This window comes from Rhinatrema bivittatum, chromosome 8 (assembly GCF_901001135.1).
Source record: "Rhinatrema bivittatum chromosome 8, aRhiBiv1.1, whole genome shotgun sequence".
NCBI lineage: Eukaryota > Metazoa > Chordata > Amphibia > Gymnophiona > Rhinatrematidae > Rhinatrema > Rhinatrema bivittatum.
Window position 1 is genome coordinate 157,091,509 of NC_042622.1, and position 16,235 is coordinate 157,107,743.

Sequence of the window (16,235 nt, forward strand, 5' to 3'; positions counted from 1 at the left end):
CATTAAGAAAGATGGAAAGAAGGCAAAACGATTACTGGCATGGTTAAAAGGTGAGGTGAAAGAAGCTATTTTAGCCAAAAAAAAAAATCCTTCAAAAATTGGAAGAAGGATCCAACTGAAGAAAATAGGATAAAGCATAAGTGTAGTCAAGTTAAGTGTAAAACATTGATAAGACAGGCGAAGAGAGAATTTGAAATGAAGTTGGCCATAGAGGCAAAAACTCATAAGAACTTTTAAAAATATATCCGAAGCAAGAAACCTGTGAGGGAGTAGGTTGGACCATTAGATGACCGAGGGGTTAAAGGGGCTCTTAGGGAAGATAAGGTCATTGCAGAAAGTCTAAATGAATTCTTTGCTTCCGTGTTTAATAATGAGGATGTTGGGGAGATACCAGTTCCGGAGATGGTTTTCAAGGGTGATGAGTCAGACGAACTGAACCAAATCACTGTGAACCTGGAAGATGTAGTAGAACAGATTGACAAACTAAAGAGTAGCAAATCACCTGCACCGGATGGTATGCATCCTAGGGTACTGAAGGAACTAAAAAATGAAATTTCTGATCTATTAGTTAAAATTTGTAACCTATCATTAAAATCATCCATTGTACCTGAAGACTGAAGGGTGGCCAGTGTAACCCAATATTTAAAAAGGGTTCCAGGGGCAATCCGGGAAACTATAGACCAGTGAGCATGACTTCAGTGCCAGGAAAAATAGTGGAAATTATTCTAAAGATCAAAATCGTAGAGAATATAGAAAGACATGGTTTAATGGAACACAGTCATTATGGATTTACCCAAGGGAAGCCTTGCCTAACAAATCTGCTTCATTTTTTTGAAGAGGTTAATAAACATGTGGATAAAGGTGAACTGGTAGATGTTGTTGTAAACCTGCCCATGAGGAGCGTGGGCAGGTCCCCTACCTTCGTGGCCAGTTGGGCCGCTGAACCACCTCTCTGCCCCACAGCTGTTTTCGGCCCGGCAGTCCACCGTCGACGCCGTCCTCTGCGGCACGGAGGCCGTGTTCCTTCCTGCCCTGTACTGCAGGGCTGAGCCCCGCCGGGAACCTCTCCTCGCGGCTGATGCTGCTCCTGCTCCCCGACACTTCCTCCAGGGTACTCGGACGGCAGGGAGCCATCCTCGCTGATGCTGGGGTCCCTGCTACTGATCATCTCCTAGTCCAGACCTCCGCTTTGCCTGACCATGCTACTGATCATCTCCTAGTCCAAACCTCCACTTTGCCTGACCACACTACTGATCTTCTTCTAGTCCAGACCTCCGCTTTGCCTGACCACGCTATGGATCATCTCCTAACCCTGACCTCAGCCTTGCCTTGCCACCGATCCTTGATTTCGCCAGCCCTGTCTCCAGTTTGTTCTATGACACCTCTACTGTCTACGTCCTGGCTTTGGCCTGTCAGACTTTGGTTCCTATTGGCGCCCGTGTCTCCGGGACTCAGCCTCATCCAGTACAGACACTCCACTTCAGCTGTTTGATGCCTCTGGGCTGACCTTGTTATCTTCTTATCAATGACTATATATGGAGGCCCACCTAACTCCAGCCAACCCCGGTATCCAAAGGCTCAACCCACAGGGAATGAGGGCTGGTTTTGGCGAAGCTCCAGCCGGCCTTCATCAGTCAGCCCACTCTGCCTGCCGATGGTGGGGACCCGTAGGATCCTTCCTACGGGTAGTGTCAACCCCACCTCGGCCCAAGGGTCCACCTCCTGCGCAACAGTCTCCTCAATTCCCCCAAAGTAAAACAGCAGGCAACAAGAACCCCCTTAAAATATCTACACTCGAGTCAAATTAGCAAAAAATAATAGAACCACATAATTGGCAGATTTAAACTACACTTTTACCAATTACACATACCTCTTTAAAAATTAAGAAAAATTGGTTGATTAAGTATGCATATCCAAAAATGCCATGGCCCCTTTCCCAAAATGAACATGGATTTGCAAATTCAAAATATACACTTGCATTGCATGCTTATGTTGATTAGAGCTTGATGCTATTATTACTTGTTTGTTTACACTTATTGCCAGATATGTGACACCTTCCTCCAACATACTACTTTGCAACATTGGCAACAAACAAGTAACTAAAGAGACAACCAGTGGGAATGCAAAACCATAGCTCTAGCTAGCAAACTGCTCTTTGAAACTTTTAAACCTATTTGAAAAATTTTCAATTATACGCACTACATCAAGTTAGTGCGCACTAACACGGAAATTAAAAAATCCTGAAATTTCAGCATTTTGTCTGTTTTTTCACGGTATTGATGAACTGGACAATGTTAAAGGCCATGTTTTTAAGAGAGACATTTTATAAAATTTGATAACTTGAATTCTAAATTGTTTATGTATGTAATATGTTTTTTAATTATGGATGTTTGAACATTGTAATCCATTCTGAATAAAATTTTGGAGACGTGGAAAATAAGTTTTGCATAAATAAATAAATAAATAAATATTTTGTTTCAAATAAATGCACATCCCTAATAGGTGCTGAGTATGCTTTTCGCAGGATTTTGTGTTACAGAGGAGGGAATTTGTGTCACTAAGATGATACCGAAATCTGAATATTCTTTTTGGTATGGTGAATAATAAGGGAAAACATCCTAGTTCTGCTATGGACACAGAATATTTGTTTGTAGAACTGGAGGAGCAGGATTTTTCTGTTCCATTCTGTTTAGTTTGGTGTGGCAATAATAGTTGTTTGTGGATGTGGAAGGACATTCTCAGCAAAAATTGCACTTGGCATCTCCAAATGTTTGGAATTTTCACAGTTGAAAGTTGCAAACCCTAGCCATACTGCAGCTGTACTGTGGTGGGATAGTGTGTGAGGGTAGATGAGTGCGAGGGATTCTTGCACTACTGCTACCTATGGTATGTTTGTTCTCTGATGTGGTGGTGTGTGTGCATGCATATGTGTCAGAAGTCTGCATTGCTGCTGCCTGTACTATATCTGTTCCATGCTGGGGCAGTGTGTATGTGTGTATGAGAGAAGCTTACACTGCTGCTGCCAGCACTGTATCTGTTGTCATGTATGTATTTTGAGAGAAGCTCATGCTGCTGTTGCCTCACCTGTTCTATGAATAAATGAAAGACTTTGTTTTTCAGTTCTGTCACCTTGGACCTTTCACAAGCATCAAATTCACAAAAAAATCACCAAAGGTGTTACATCAAACTGGCTGTTCTGGTCTGGTCTGTGGTTAATAGACTGGCACCACTGCTGATCCTGGGAAAGGCTGCTGCTGTCTTTTATCCTGTGTGATGCTAACCTGCTGCTTGAAATACATTATCTGTAGTCAGTTTTCTTTATACAAACCTAAGATGAAATATTTATCTGCAGGGAGTCATTTCCTGTTTAAGTTTTAGAAAAATTGTGGAAATAGTATTGTAAAAAAAAAAAAAAAAGGGCATGGCAGTCTTTTAATGTCTGATTCTTGGAAGTTTTGCATGTTATGGACATGGAATTTTTCTAAATTGTAATTAGCCCTGGGTTTGCTTTCTAACATGTATACCCTTGATACTATTATACGTTGTGCTATTACAGCTAATCCATATTTTATTTTATTATCTATATATATCTATATATATCTAAATAATCTGTTTTGTTACTGCATTTATCTTTTTTTTAATGTATTGTATCTCAGTTATTATTATACTGTTTTATGTACAACGCAAATGTGTATTTTTTCGTTCTCTGTACACCGACGTGATATCTCTGATGAGCGGCGGTATATAAAAACCAATAAATAAATAAATGTATGCCTGGCAGATGCAGCAGGAAGCTTTAAGTTGGCAGTTTACTGAGGGCATGGGCCGCTCTACTGCAGGTGAATTAGTTTTTGATGCTGGCATGTGTGCATGCTGAGCTATGAGAAAACATGTGCACTGACTCCATATAGCTCACTCATCTAACTGGCAGGAACTAAATTCCAGAGTGCTTCAGCTTCTGCCATTTGTGAGGGCTTTTTAAAAACATATTTTGTTTCTGTGAAGGAGGGGACTGGAGTCAGTTTGAGAAGGATTTCCTGACTGCCCACAATACATATAGAAAGCAGCATGGAGCTCCAGCACTGGAGCTGTCCAGGAACCTCTGCCAGTCTGCACAGAAATGGGCCGATCACCTGCTATCCATCCAAACTCTGCAGCACAGCGGCACTGACCATGGCGAGAATCTCTTCTACAAGTACAGCTCCAGTGCTCGCGAAATGCCAGGTATATGTAGCCATCTTGTGTTATAACTGTTATGTGCACACACACACATGCACACATACTGTACATGCATGACAGGTACAACTAAGGCACCAACAGGACAATCTTCCCTCACACACACTGCCCCTGCTATAGAACATAAAAATCAGCTTCTCCTCCCAACACACACACTGCTCCACCACAGAATAGGGACAAGCAGTCTCATTTACAGGAATAAGAAGGAATGTTCCTACTGTGTAAGCAAGCATATGGGAGTTAAATTCCCCCATTTACAAAAGCTTTTAAAAATGCTAAAACATTTACAGGTATAAATTCATTGAAACTTGAAAGAAATGTCTCTTAATGGTATAAGAGTTGCCATCTTGCCTTCCTTCCTTGGTATGCACATGCATCCATCATTGCACCCAATATTCAGAACTGGAAGCAAAGAATGGAGATCTGTCCCGGACTCCCTTTTCCTCTTCATGCAGCTTTTTCTTTCCTCACGTAGGCCGGGACCCTGTGGAGTCATGGTACAATGAAATAAAGAATTACAACTTTGGTCGGCCCGGCTTCCGCAGTAATACAGGTGAGAGATTACCTTTGTTGCACTGTAGACAGACATTCATCTTAACATCTTTCTCCATGGCTGCATGGTCAGAACATGGGAAGGATGCAGGCAACTGCTTCCAGTGCCAAGTTCTTTTAGGTGCCAGAGTGTCATAGCTGTTGCCATTCCTAAATCTAAGCCTGCTGCAGTGTTTCCACTCCTCTCCTCCAGCAGTGCAGGAGGCGAGCAGTGGCACCAGCAGCAGTGGCACCAGCAGCAGTGGCACCAGCAGCAGCTGAGGATTAAGAGAATTCCGTGTGGAGCCTTCGGCAGCCCTTGCGCACCGAAGGACTCCTTGGAGCTCTGCCTCCCTGCGCAGGTTTCCCTGGTAACAGGAAGCCCATGTAAGAGGAAGGGTGGGGGCGCAGTAGAGTCTGCCAGCACATGAGGGCTGCTGAAGGGCCGTGCTTGCTGCTGGAGGAGAGAAGCAGCGTTGCAAATTGGAAGTGATGTGGGAGGGAGATGCCTTGAGAGGAGGATTTGGCAGGTGGGATCGTTCCCTCCTCTCTCCACTCCACTCACCCCCCTTCCCACAGGAAAGATAACTCCCCCTCCCCCATTGCTAATGGGCACGTGACACCTTAATCTGGCCCTTGGTGGATAATGTGGCTAGCAGACTTGGCACCTGAATTGCATGGCAGCTTTGCAAGGGGAAAGGGGAGATGAAACACAGTATTTAATGTTTTATTTCTGCTGGGTAAACAGAGGTATAAGGTAAGTTGGTGAAGATCACACAATTTATCATGGCAGAGCTGGGATCAGATCCGAGACACAGGGAGGTAAAGTGACCTGCCCAAAGTCATGCAGAGAGTCAGTGGACGGCAATACATCTTACGAGTGCAAACTGCAGTTTGGTGCTTTAATCTCCTCTTCATATAGCTGTGGTCTCCTGGGGACTGAGGGATGCTGCTGGCTGAGTCTCACTTCACTGCTGATTTTTTGCAAACAGGAAACATTGAAAAACAATGCAGCTGTTTCCAGGAAGGGTTGCAGATTACCATCTGCTTTGTATAAGTGAAAGACTCATCTTATTGCGAAATAGTGTCTCCTTCCATTCTGCTTGCCATTTCTGTGGACATGAAGAACAGTTCACCACAGTGATGTTGACGGCCCCTGTTAGATAGCCATGTGCTATTCCAGTGCTACAACTGGACTACAAAGGTATTGGGGCAGTTAATGAAGACAGAGATCTTCATGCCTAGGTCATTGGACAGAGTCTTCTGAACCTCTGTCTCACCAGGTTTTTCACATATCCTTCTCCACCACCCAGACAAGTTTCTGTTTCCATGCTTCTTACCACCATCTTGTCTTTCAGTTTCTGAAACATGCTTAATATTTCCTGGGGCATCACTGTTTGATGTACATTTTAAAATTCTATTTCCAGAACTGTTTACCTTACAGTATAGGATTCAGCAGAGGATACAGTCCTACAACAGATACTGTCAGTTGGTAAAGGTAGTCCCTAACTCCTCTGCTTTGTCTCTTTTAATCCCTGTACAAATGATTGCTTGGGCATTTCATGTTCCCTTGCTGGCTGTAAGAGAAGTTGCTTCTGGGGCTGAGTCCTTCAGTGCTACTTGTTTGCCAGCAGAGGCCATCCATACTTTGGAAGTGCTCACCCTGCTCCTTGCTACCTTATTTCTTCTGATCAGTGCAGGGGTGAAAGGGAAACGTTCAGGTACGATTAACTCCATGTAAAAGAAGGGGAAACAGAGCCTTGGCAAGGAAAACAAGATACAAATGCTTTAGGAAACATGCCAAGAAACATTCAAGCTGCAAGAGATGGCCGTGGGCCAGCCACCCATGGAGGCATAGTGCCATCACAGAATAACAGAAAAGTGCTGAGGGCTGGCAGGGAATTACTGAGGGACCTAGTATCAATCCCATCTACACTTTCTTTGGACATCAACAGCCTTTGGGTTGATGGCAACAGGCCTACTGCCATTGTAGCTAATGGAGATTCTCCTCTCTCTCCAGGGTTAGAATGACTGGTTGTGATGTCTCCTCCCCTTGTTTTGATTTTACCGGGTGATCTCCATAACTCTTTCAGTTTCTTTTCTTCATGTGCTCCCCAGTAGTCCTTCCCTTCCCCCTTTGCCACTGCAAGTGCAGACTGTTGTTACTTTATGTAGGTGGCTTGTACAAACCTTTCATACTGGGTTGGTATTTTAGCAGCACATGTCATAGAAACAGCATATAACCAAACAAAGAGAACCTAGAACAGTCAATATTTAAACTATCTTTATTGTTTTCATATCTCCATTTCTAATATTAACCTTTTCCTTAATGCATAACTTTTAATCCCTTATTAAAAAGTAGCACATTTCCTCAAAATACCCCCTAACCATACCTCAATACACCACTCAACACGTTAAAACCATAGAAAAAAAGCAGCAGAGACAGAAATATAAAGGCAGAGCTATAAAAGTTATCATTCAAAGAGCATATAACTGTGCCACTGTAAAGATCTTAGTCATAGTAATTTAAAATGTTCCAGAAAATGTTGGTTAGAATGATTTGTCGATGTTTCAGATTTCACTTTACCGTTGCAGACGACTCCTGTGGTGGTGCATCAATACCTTGCAATGTCCATTGCAAACGACTCTTGCAGTGGTGAATTAATACCTTGCAATGTCTTAACGATATTAAAAATTGATTTTTTTTCGACAATCATTTTGTAATCCACAACACGGGTCAAATGCATTTAATCAGGTCGTCCTTCGCAGCAGTTGTTTTTGTATTCCGCCGCACAGAATGATGAGCCGCGGCCAGAAAAGGGGCTGGGGGCAAAAGTGTGCAGTCGGCCGCATTGCGGTGGTGCAGTTTAGCCCGCTGTGGGGCAGCCGCACCGCACACTATCGCCCCCATAGTGCCACAAGGAAAGGTGGTGTTACTTTCTGTGGTGCTGCCGGCGATAATGTGTAAAGCATTATCGCTTGCAGTGCTACCAGGTCCTAACCCCGCCCAAAAGCCTCCCACACTCCTCCCCTTCCCCTAATTAGCATTATATGGCTGCGATGTGGCCAGTATTGCGTGTGGTAGGGCGTTAATCGTGTGTGATAAATCCCTAACGCACATGATAAAGGCCCATCGCACAGTAAAGGATGACCCTGTTTATTTGGCAATTTCCAAGTTGGTTTTCTTTTAGAAAAAGGATGACCCTGTTTATTTGGCAATTTCCAAGTTGGTTTTCTTTTAGAAAAAACGCTGACAAAATGTTCTGCTACAAATCAGCTTAAAACAGTGAGAAATTGCCATAAATCGTAGAGACAGCGCACACCATACAGCACAATACTTAATCTGCATACTTATTGTATGTGCTCATTGACTGAAACAGTTAGGACAACTTGTACTGTATTGACCTACTGTGCTGTTGAATGTTTTTACTACATATATATAATTATTATGCACCAAGTACGTTGGATTGTACAGCCTATAAATATTTTAAATAAATAAAAATGCTTTCTTCTGATGTCTTTTGCTTTCTCATCTCCCTTTCTCTTATCTGTCCCTGTCTTTCCTTGCCTCCATGCCTCTCACCGCCACTCTTCCTCCTCCTTCAGGTCACTTCACCCAGGTGGTGTGGAAGGACTCCCGGGAGGTTGGCGTTGGCATGGCGACAGATGGCAAGGGGTTGTTCTTTGTGGTGGGGCAGTACAACCCTGCCGGTAACATCACCAATGCGGGATACTTTGAGAAGAATGTGTCGCCCTCTGGGATGGGCGTCTCCGTGGATTCTGGAAACAGTGACAGGTGGAGACCCACCGATGATAGAAGCCAGGTTCCAGAGCCCAGCAAGAGCAGAACTGAGCCAGTAAAAATCTCAGTGGACTACGATAGACACGGTAAGGAGAAACCCTGGAATCAGATTGGCTGTGAGAACTCTAAGCCATAGCATCAGTGAGAGCAAAATCACTGGAGAGAGCTCCTGTAAAGGTATGTGAAGGGTGGGGTCCTCCAACCTTCTTAAGTTGTATTTTTGGGCAAGCTACCCTCAGTTTGCCTGTAATCTTCTTTTGTCACCCCAGGTTTCAGGATTTCTCCTCCTCCCTTTATGTCTGGCAGTACTTGGGAGCTCTTTCCTTCATGGGTTGCATAGTTACATAGTAATTGTTGGAAGATAAAAAGCAAAATGATCCATCATATCTGCCCAGCAAGATATTTAGTGTTGTAACTGCTGCTCTGTAAGGAGGCCCCATCCAAGCTCTAAAAGCAGGTGATGGCCAGACCTCCCGCTCCCAACTTTATTCATCCTTGAGTTGCACAAAGGGCTTGACCCAGACTTAGAAGCACAAGAGTGGACTTCCCCTGCCCTACTGCCATCAAGAATGAACTTGATAAAATTTTGTTGAAGCAATGTGGATTGGCGCATGTTCCGCAAAGGATAAGCAGGCCCCATCCTAACCATAAAAGCAGTCGATGGCCAGATCTCTCTCTCCCAACTTTATTTATTCATTCTTTCCTGTGGTGCACAAAGGGAATGTGCTGGCTGTAAAAGCACAAAAGCAGACTGCCCCACCCTACCACCATCATGTCTAAACTTGATCAAACTTCATTGAAGTAATGTAAACAGCCAGATAGCAAAACCATGGGACCGATATTCAGTGCTGGCCGGGTAAGTAACTTAGCCGGATATGAATTATCCAGCTAAATTACAAGGGATATTCAGCGGCATGGCTATGCCGCTGAGTATCCACGGTCAAGGCTCTGCTTAGCCAGATAAGTTAAATCTGGCTAAGTTAGATCAGCTCTATGAGTAATCTAACTTATCTGATTAACTTACCCGGATAAGAATGAATATCGCTACTTATCCAGTTAAGTTAACCAGATAAGTAGTGCTGCCCAGATCTGCCCACTACCCACCCACAAATGGGCTGGCTAAAAAATAGCCAGATAAGTGACTTATCCAGCTATCTAGCAGCCACTGATTTTCAGCGGACCACTAGATAGCAGGATAAGTCCTACTTATCCAGCTATCCAGCACTAAAAGCACTTTCAGTATCGGGCCCTGCATATTTACTGTAAGATATCCCCAGATGGATCCCTTGAATGCACCACTGGCTGGTTGTAACTGCCACTCTGGGCAGATTAAACCCATACAGAAATGTTTCATCAGAAGTCACCATAGATTACCCCAGTTCATTATTTCCACCCTATAGCCACTAGGGAACCTCTTTATTCATTTCACTCCCCTTTGAATTCTGATATCATTCTTGTCTTCACTACCTCTTTTGGGAGGGTATTCCAGGCCTCCACTACCCTTTTCATGAATAAATATTTCTTGATGTTGCTCCGGAGTCTACCCCCTTGAATTTTCTTATCACCACCCCTAGTTGTACAGCTTCCTTTCCACTGAAAAAGGTGTGATCTAGGTGCATTATTAATACCTTTCAGATATTTTTGTGTTATATCTTTCCTGTTTCTCCTTTCCTCTCCTCTCATATAGCTATAGGTGCCAATTCTGTACCATTCTGATTGCCTTTCTCTGGACCACTTGGATCCTAAGTCTATCCTTTTTGAGATACTGGCTCCAGAACTTAACACAATATTTCAGGTTAGGTCTCACCAATGACAGGGGCATTATCTATTTTTCCTGCTGGTTATGCTTCTCACTGTGCAGCCCAGCTTCCCTCTGGCCTTAGTCACTGCTTTGTCATGTTGCTTTGCTACCTTCACCTTCTCAGCCACTATCACCCCTGAGGTCTCTTTCCCTGTCTTCACACATCAGTCTCTTGCCCCCCCCCCCCCCCCATCATGTATACCTTGGGCCGGATTTTAAAATCCCTGCGCACGTAAATCCGGCCGGATTTACGCGCGCAGGGCACTCGCGCACCGGCGTGCCTATTTTGCATAGGCCGCTGGCGCACGCACAGCCCCAGGATGTGCGTAAGTCCCAGGGCGTGTCAGGGGGCGGGACCGGGACGTGGCACCGGCCCGGGGGCGTGGTCGAGGCCTCTGGACCAGCCCCCGGGTCGGGTGATGGCGCGCCAGCAGCCCGCTGGCGTGCGCAGATTTACGCCTGCTAAAAGCAGGCGTAAATCTGCCAACAAAGGTAGGGGGGGTTTAGATAGGGCCGGGGGTGTGGGTTAGGTAGGGGAAGGGATGGGAAGGTGCGGGGGGGTGGAAAGAAAGTTCCCTCCGAGGCCGCTCCGATCCAAGGCCGCTCCGATTTTGGAGCGGCCTTGGAGGGAACAGGCAGCGCGCGCCGAGCTCGGCGTGCGCAAGTTGCACAAATGTTCACCCCCTTGCGCGCGCCGACCCCGGATTTTATAAGATACGCGCGGCTACGCGCGTATCTTATAAAATCCTGTGTACTTTTGTTCGCGCCTGGTGCGCGAACAAAAGTACGCGCTTGTGTAAATTTATAAAATCTACCCCCTTGTTTGGATTACTACACCCCAAATGCATGACTCTGCACTTTTTGGCTTTGAATCTTAACTGCCAATTATTCAACCACTCCACATGCTTTTAGATCACTTAAGAACATAAGAACATAAGAAAATGCCATACTGGGTCAGACCAAGGGTCCATCAAGCCCAGCATCCTGTTTCCAACAGTGGCCAATCCAGGCCATAAGAACCTGGCAAATACCCCAAAACTAAGTCTATTCCATGTTACCATTGCTAATGGCAGTGGCTATTCTCTAAGTGAACTTAATAGCAGGTAATGGACTTCTCCTCCAAGAACTTATCCAATCCTTTTTTAAACACCGCTATACTAACTGCACTAACCACATCCTCTGGCACTTCTTATCCTGTGTAATCCTTCAGGAGTGTCCACTCTTTTGGGGATCTTAGTGTCAACCTTTTCCTTCTCATCCCTCTACAATATCTCTCATGAAGATATTGAACAGAGCTGGCCCCTGAACCAATCTTGGAGACACACCACTAAACATTCTTCTCTTGTCAGAGTGGGTTCCATTGATCAACATCATCCTCATTATCATCACTGGTTATTTATGACATGCTTTTCCAACCAGGGAGTTCAAAGTGCTGTACAATGCAGTGCTGTAGATTACAGTATTTATGCTCCATGAGTCATAAATAGATAACAAATGCAGCATATACCGAGTTACAATATATACTGTGAGGTTGATTTTCAAAAGCCATTTAGATGGATGGCTTTTTATCCACTATGTAAATATGTATTTAAGTTTAACAGAGAAGCAACCGCTCCTTGCTGTTCGGCTCTTCTATACATTTAGAACAGAAATTGTTAATCTATCCTTTCTCTTCAAACAGCCATGTTCGACCTGTTTTAATGTAACTTTCTGTGTTAACTGGTTTCCCCCCTTGTTTATTGTAAACCTGTACGATAAGACCTTGTCTTGAGCATTGGTATATTAAAAGAACTTAAATAAATAAATAAAATGGATAACATAATAGTTAGGGCGACAAAACAGGATTAGCAGCCAGATGTCCAAATGATTTCCTTTATTGGGTAGTAACACGAATATATGAACAATGCCCAACTCTGGCCGAGTTTCGCCCTCTTACAATGGGGCTACATCAGGGGCTACAACATACAATAACACATACTTGTAAATAATAAATAATAAGAAGAACATAACTGAAACACACAATTAAAATGGTCGGCCAGTAGTGCTATCTTAAAATTAGCCAGTTACATAACCAGCTAACTTTAGGATAGCTGGGTATATTCAGCGGCGTGGACACACCGCTGAATATACCCTGTATTTAGCTGGATATGTTTATCCAGCTAACTAGCCGAGCCGCACAGCAGCTGAAAATGGACCTCTTTGCTTCCAGCTTCAACGTTGAAATTGCCTAATTTGTGATAAACGAACCACATCTCTAGATCCCATGCACCACTTCATTGTTGAAGTGGATGCCTCTTCTCTGGGGGTAGGAACCGTCTTGGGCCAGCACTCTTCCACAGGTACCCTGCACCCCTGATCCTTTTTCTCTAAGAAATTCTCCCCAGTCGAACGCAATTATGGGATCAGTGACAGGGAGATACTAGCGATCAAATTGGTGCTTGAGGAGTGGCGCCACTGGTTGGAGGAAGCAAGTCATCGCATAACCATTTACATAGACAATAAAAACTTGGAGCACCTCCACCAAGCCCAGTGGCTTAATGCCCGACAGGCCCGCTGGTCCCTATTCTTTGCTCATTTCAACTTTGAACTCAGATACAGGTCCGCAGCCAAGAATGTTCAAGTGGATGCACTTTCCCACTCGATTCTGACTCAAGACACCCCAGAACCGCTCCGACACATCATCGACCCAGCCCGGGTCCTCCTCCTATCCACCATGACCGCCCCTTCAGGGAAGATGGGCGTTCCCGCAAATTCTGAAGATTAACATCCCACGATTCCCATATCGCAGGTCACCCTGGATGAGCCCAGACCTTTGCTTTGCTCCAACAGTTCTACTGGTAGCCCCAAATGCAGTAGGATGTTCGGGCCTATGTGGACCCTTGCCCTACCTGCGTGCAGCAAAAACCATTGAGGGATGACCCTGGGGGCTGTTACAGCCTTGCTGGCCCCCAGGGAACCTTGGACCCATTTGTCCATCTCCCCTTCTCTAATGCCAGTATGATCATCTGGGTTGTAGTTGATCATGTCTCTAAGATGGCCCATTTCACACCATTACCTGGTCTCCTCATGGCTCTGAAGCTAGCTCAACTCATCATTCATCATGTTTTTCGACTCCATGGGCTACCCAAACACATTGTCTCAGATCAAGGCATCCAGTTCATTACTTGTTACTGGTGGTCACTGTGCAAGAAATTCAAAATCATGCTAAACTTCACAATGGCCTACCACCCTCAAGCAAATAGACAGTCCGAACGGACCAATCGGACCTTGAAGAACATTGAAGAACTTACTATGGACTTTTATCAATGCCCACCAAGATGACTGTGCATCTCTGCTTCCGTGGGCGGAGTTCTCCCACAACTCTCACCCATATGCCCCCACGGGTTCCTCGCCTTTTGAGATTGTATATGATAGACAGCCATTGCCTCCTCTACCTCTCCCCCTTCCATGCCCAATCCCCACACTGAGCAGGTTACCTCCAGGTACCCTTTTCTTCATTTCCATTCTCTGGTCTTTAGGGATCCAGGGTGTTTATCCCATGCCTCTTTTTGAATTCTTTGACTGTTTTTGTCTTCACCACCTTGTCCAGAAGGACATTCCAGGCATCCATCCAACACCCTTTCCATGAAGAAATACATAATAATATAAGATATGCCATACTGGATCAGACCAAGGATCTATCAAGCCCAATATCCTGTCTCCAACAATAGCCAATTCAAGTCACAAGTACCTGGCAATTACCCAAACATTAAATAGATCCCATGCTTCTTCTGCCGTCAACAAGAAGTGGCTATTCCCTATTGATTAATAGCAGTTTATGGTCTTCTCCAGGAACATAAGAACATGCCATACTGGGTCAGACCAAAGGTCCATCAAGCCCAGCATCCTGTTTCCAACAGTGGCCAATCCAGGCCATAAGAACCTGGCAAGTACCCAAAAACTAAGTCTATTCCATGTTACCATTGCTAGTAATAGCGGTGGTTATTATCTAAGTCAACTTAATTAATAGCAGTAATGGACTTCTCCTCCAAGAACTTATCCAATCCTTTTTTAAACACAGCTATACTAGCTGCTACAACCACATCTTCTGGCCACAAATTCCAGAGTTTAATTGTGCGTTGAGTGAAAAAGAACTTTCTCCGATTAGTTTTAAATGTGCCACATGCTAACTTCATGGAGTGCCCCCTAGTCTTTCTATTATCTGAAAGAGTAAAAAACCGATTCACATCTCTCATGATTTTAAACACCTCTATCATATCCCCCCTCAGCCGTCTCTTCTTCAAGCTGAAAAGGCCTAACCTCTTTAGTCTTTCTTCATAGGGGAGCTGTTCCATTCCCCTTATCATTTTGGTAGCCCTTCTCTGTACCTTCTCCATCGCAATTATATCTTTTTTGAGATGTGGTGACCAGCATTATACACAGTATTCAAGGTGTGGTCTCACCATGGAGTGATACAGAGGCATTATGACATTTTCCATTTTATTCACTTTCCCTTTCTAATAATTCCCAACAATCTGTTTGCTTTTTTGACTGCCGCAGCACACTGAACCGACGATTTCAATGTGTTATTTACTATGACGCCTAGATCTCTTTCTTGGGTTGTAGCACCTCATAGGTAACCTAACATTGTGTAACTATAGCATGGGTTATTTTTCCCTATATGCATCACCTTGCACTTGTCCACATTAAATTTCATCTGCCATTTTGATGCCCAATTTTCCAGCCTCACAAGGTCTTCCTGCAATTTATCACAATCTGCTTGTGATTTAACTACTCTGAACAATTTTGTATCATCTGCAAATTTGATTACCTCACTTGTCATATTTCTTTCCAGATCATTTATAAATATATTGAAAAGTAAGGGTCCCTGAGGCACGCCACTGCCCACTCCCTTCCACTGAGAAAATTGTCCATTTAATCCTACTCTCTTTTTCCTGTCTTTTAGCCAGTTTGTAATCCATGAAAGGACATTGCCACCTATCCCATGACTTTTTATTTTTCCTAGAAGCCTCTCATGAGGAACTTTGTCAAATGCCTTCTGAAAATCCAAGTACACTACATCTACCGGATCACCTTTATCCACAAAGTTATTAACTCCTTCAAAAAAGTGAAACAGATTTGTGAGGCAAGACTTGCCTTGGGTAAAGCCATGCTAACTTTGTTCCATTAAACCATGTCTTTCTATATGTTCTGTGATTTTGATGTTTAGAACACTTTCCACTATTTTTCCTGGCACTGAAGTTAGGCTAACCGGTCTGTAGTTTCCCAGATCGCCCCTGGAGCCCTTTTTAAATATAGGGGTTACATTAGGTACAATGGATGATTTTAATGATAGGTTACACATTTTTACTAATTCATTTTTTAGTTCCTTCAGAACTCTGGTGTGTATACCATCCGGTCCAGATGATTTACTACTCTTAAGTATGTCAATCAGGTCTACCACATCTTCTAGGTTCACCGTGATTTGGTTCAGTCCATCTGAATCATTACCTATGAAAACCTTCTCCAGTATGGGTACCTCCCCAACATCCTCTTCAGTAAACACCGAAGAAAAGAAATCATTTAATCTTTCTGCGATGGCCTTATCTTCTCTAAGTGCCCCTTTAACCCCTCGATCATCTAACAGTCCAACTGACTCCCTCACAGGCTTTCTGCTTCAGATATATTTTTTAAAGTTTTTACTGTGAGTTTTTGCCTCTACGGCCAACTTCTTTTCAAATTCTCTCTTAGCCTGTCTTATCAATGTCTTACATTTAACTTGCCAACGTTTATGCATTATCCTATTTTCTTCTGTTGGATCCTTCTTCCAATTTTTGAATGAAGATCTTTTGGCTAAAATAGCTTCTTTCACCTCCCCTTTTAACC

At 43.9% G+C, this 16,235-nt stretch overlaps 1 protein-coding gene across 3 annotated transcripts in view; it reads left to right on the forward strand.

Annotated features, from left to right (window-relative positions):
• LOC115097266 overlaps nucleotides 1-16,235 on the forward strand; it is a 199,237-nt gene that overhangs the window by 128,100 nt on the left and 54,902 nt on the right. For all 3 annotated transcript variants that reach the window (XM_029612932.1, XM_029612934.1, XM_029612933.1), the window contains exons 6-8: nucleotides 4,006-4,224; nucleotides 4,712-4,789; nucleotides 8,374-8,655. In XM_029612932.1, coding sequence (XP_029468792.1) covers nucleotides 4,006-4,224; nucleotides 4,712-4,789; nucleotides 8,374-8,655 — 579 coding nt within the window. The remainder of the gene's footprint in view (nucleotides 1-4,005; nucleotides 4,225-4,711; nucleotides 4,790-8,373; nucleotides 8,656-16,235) is intronic.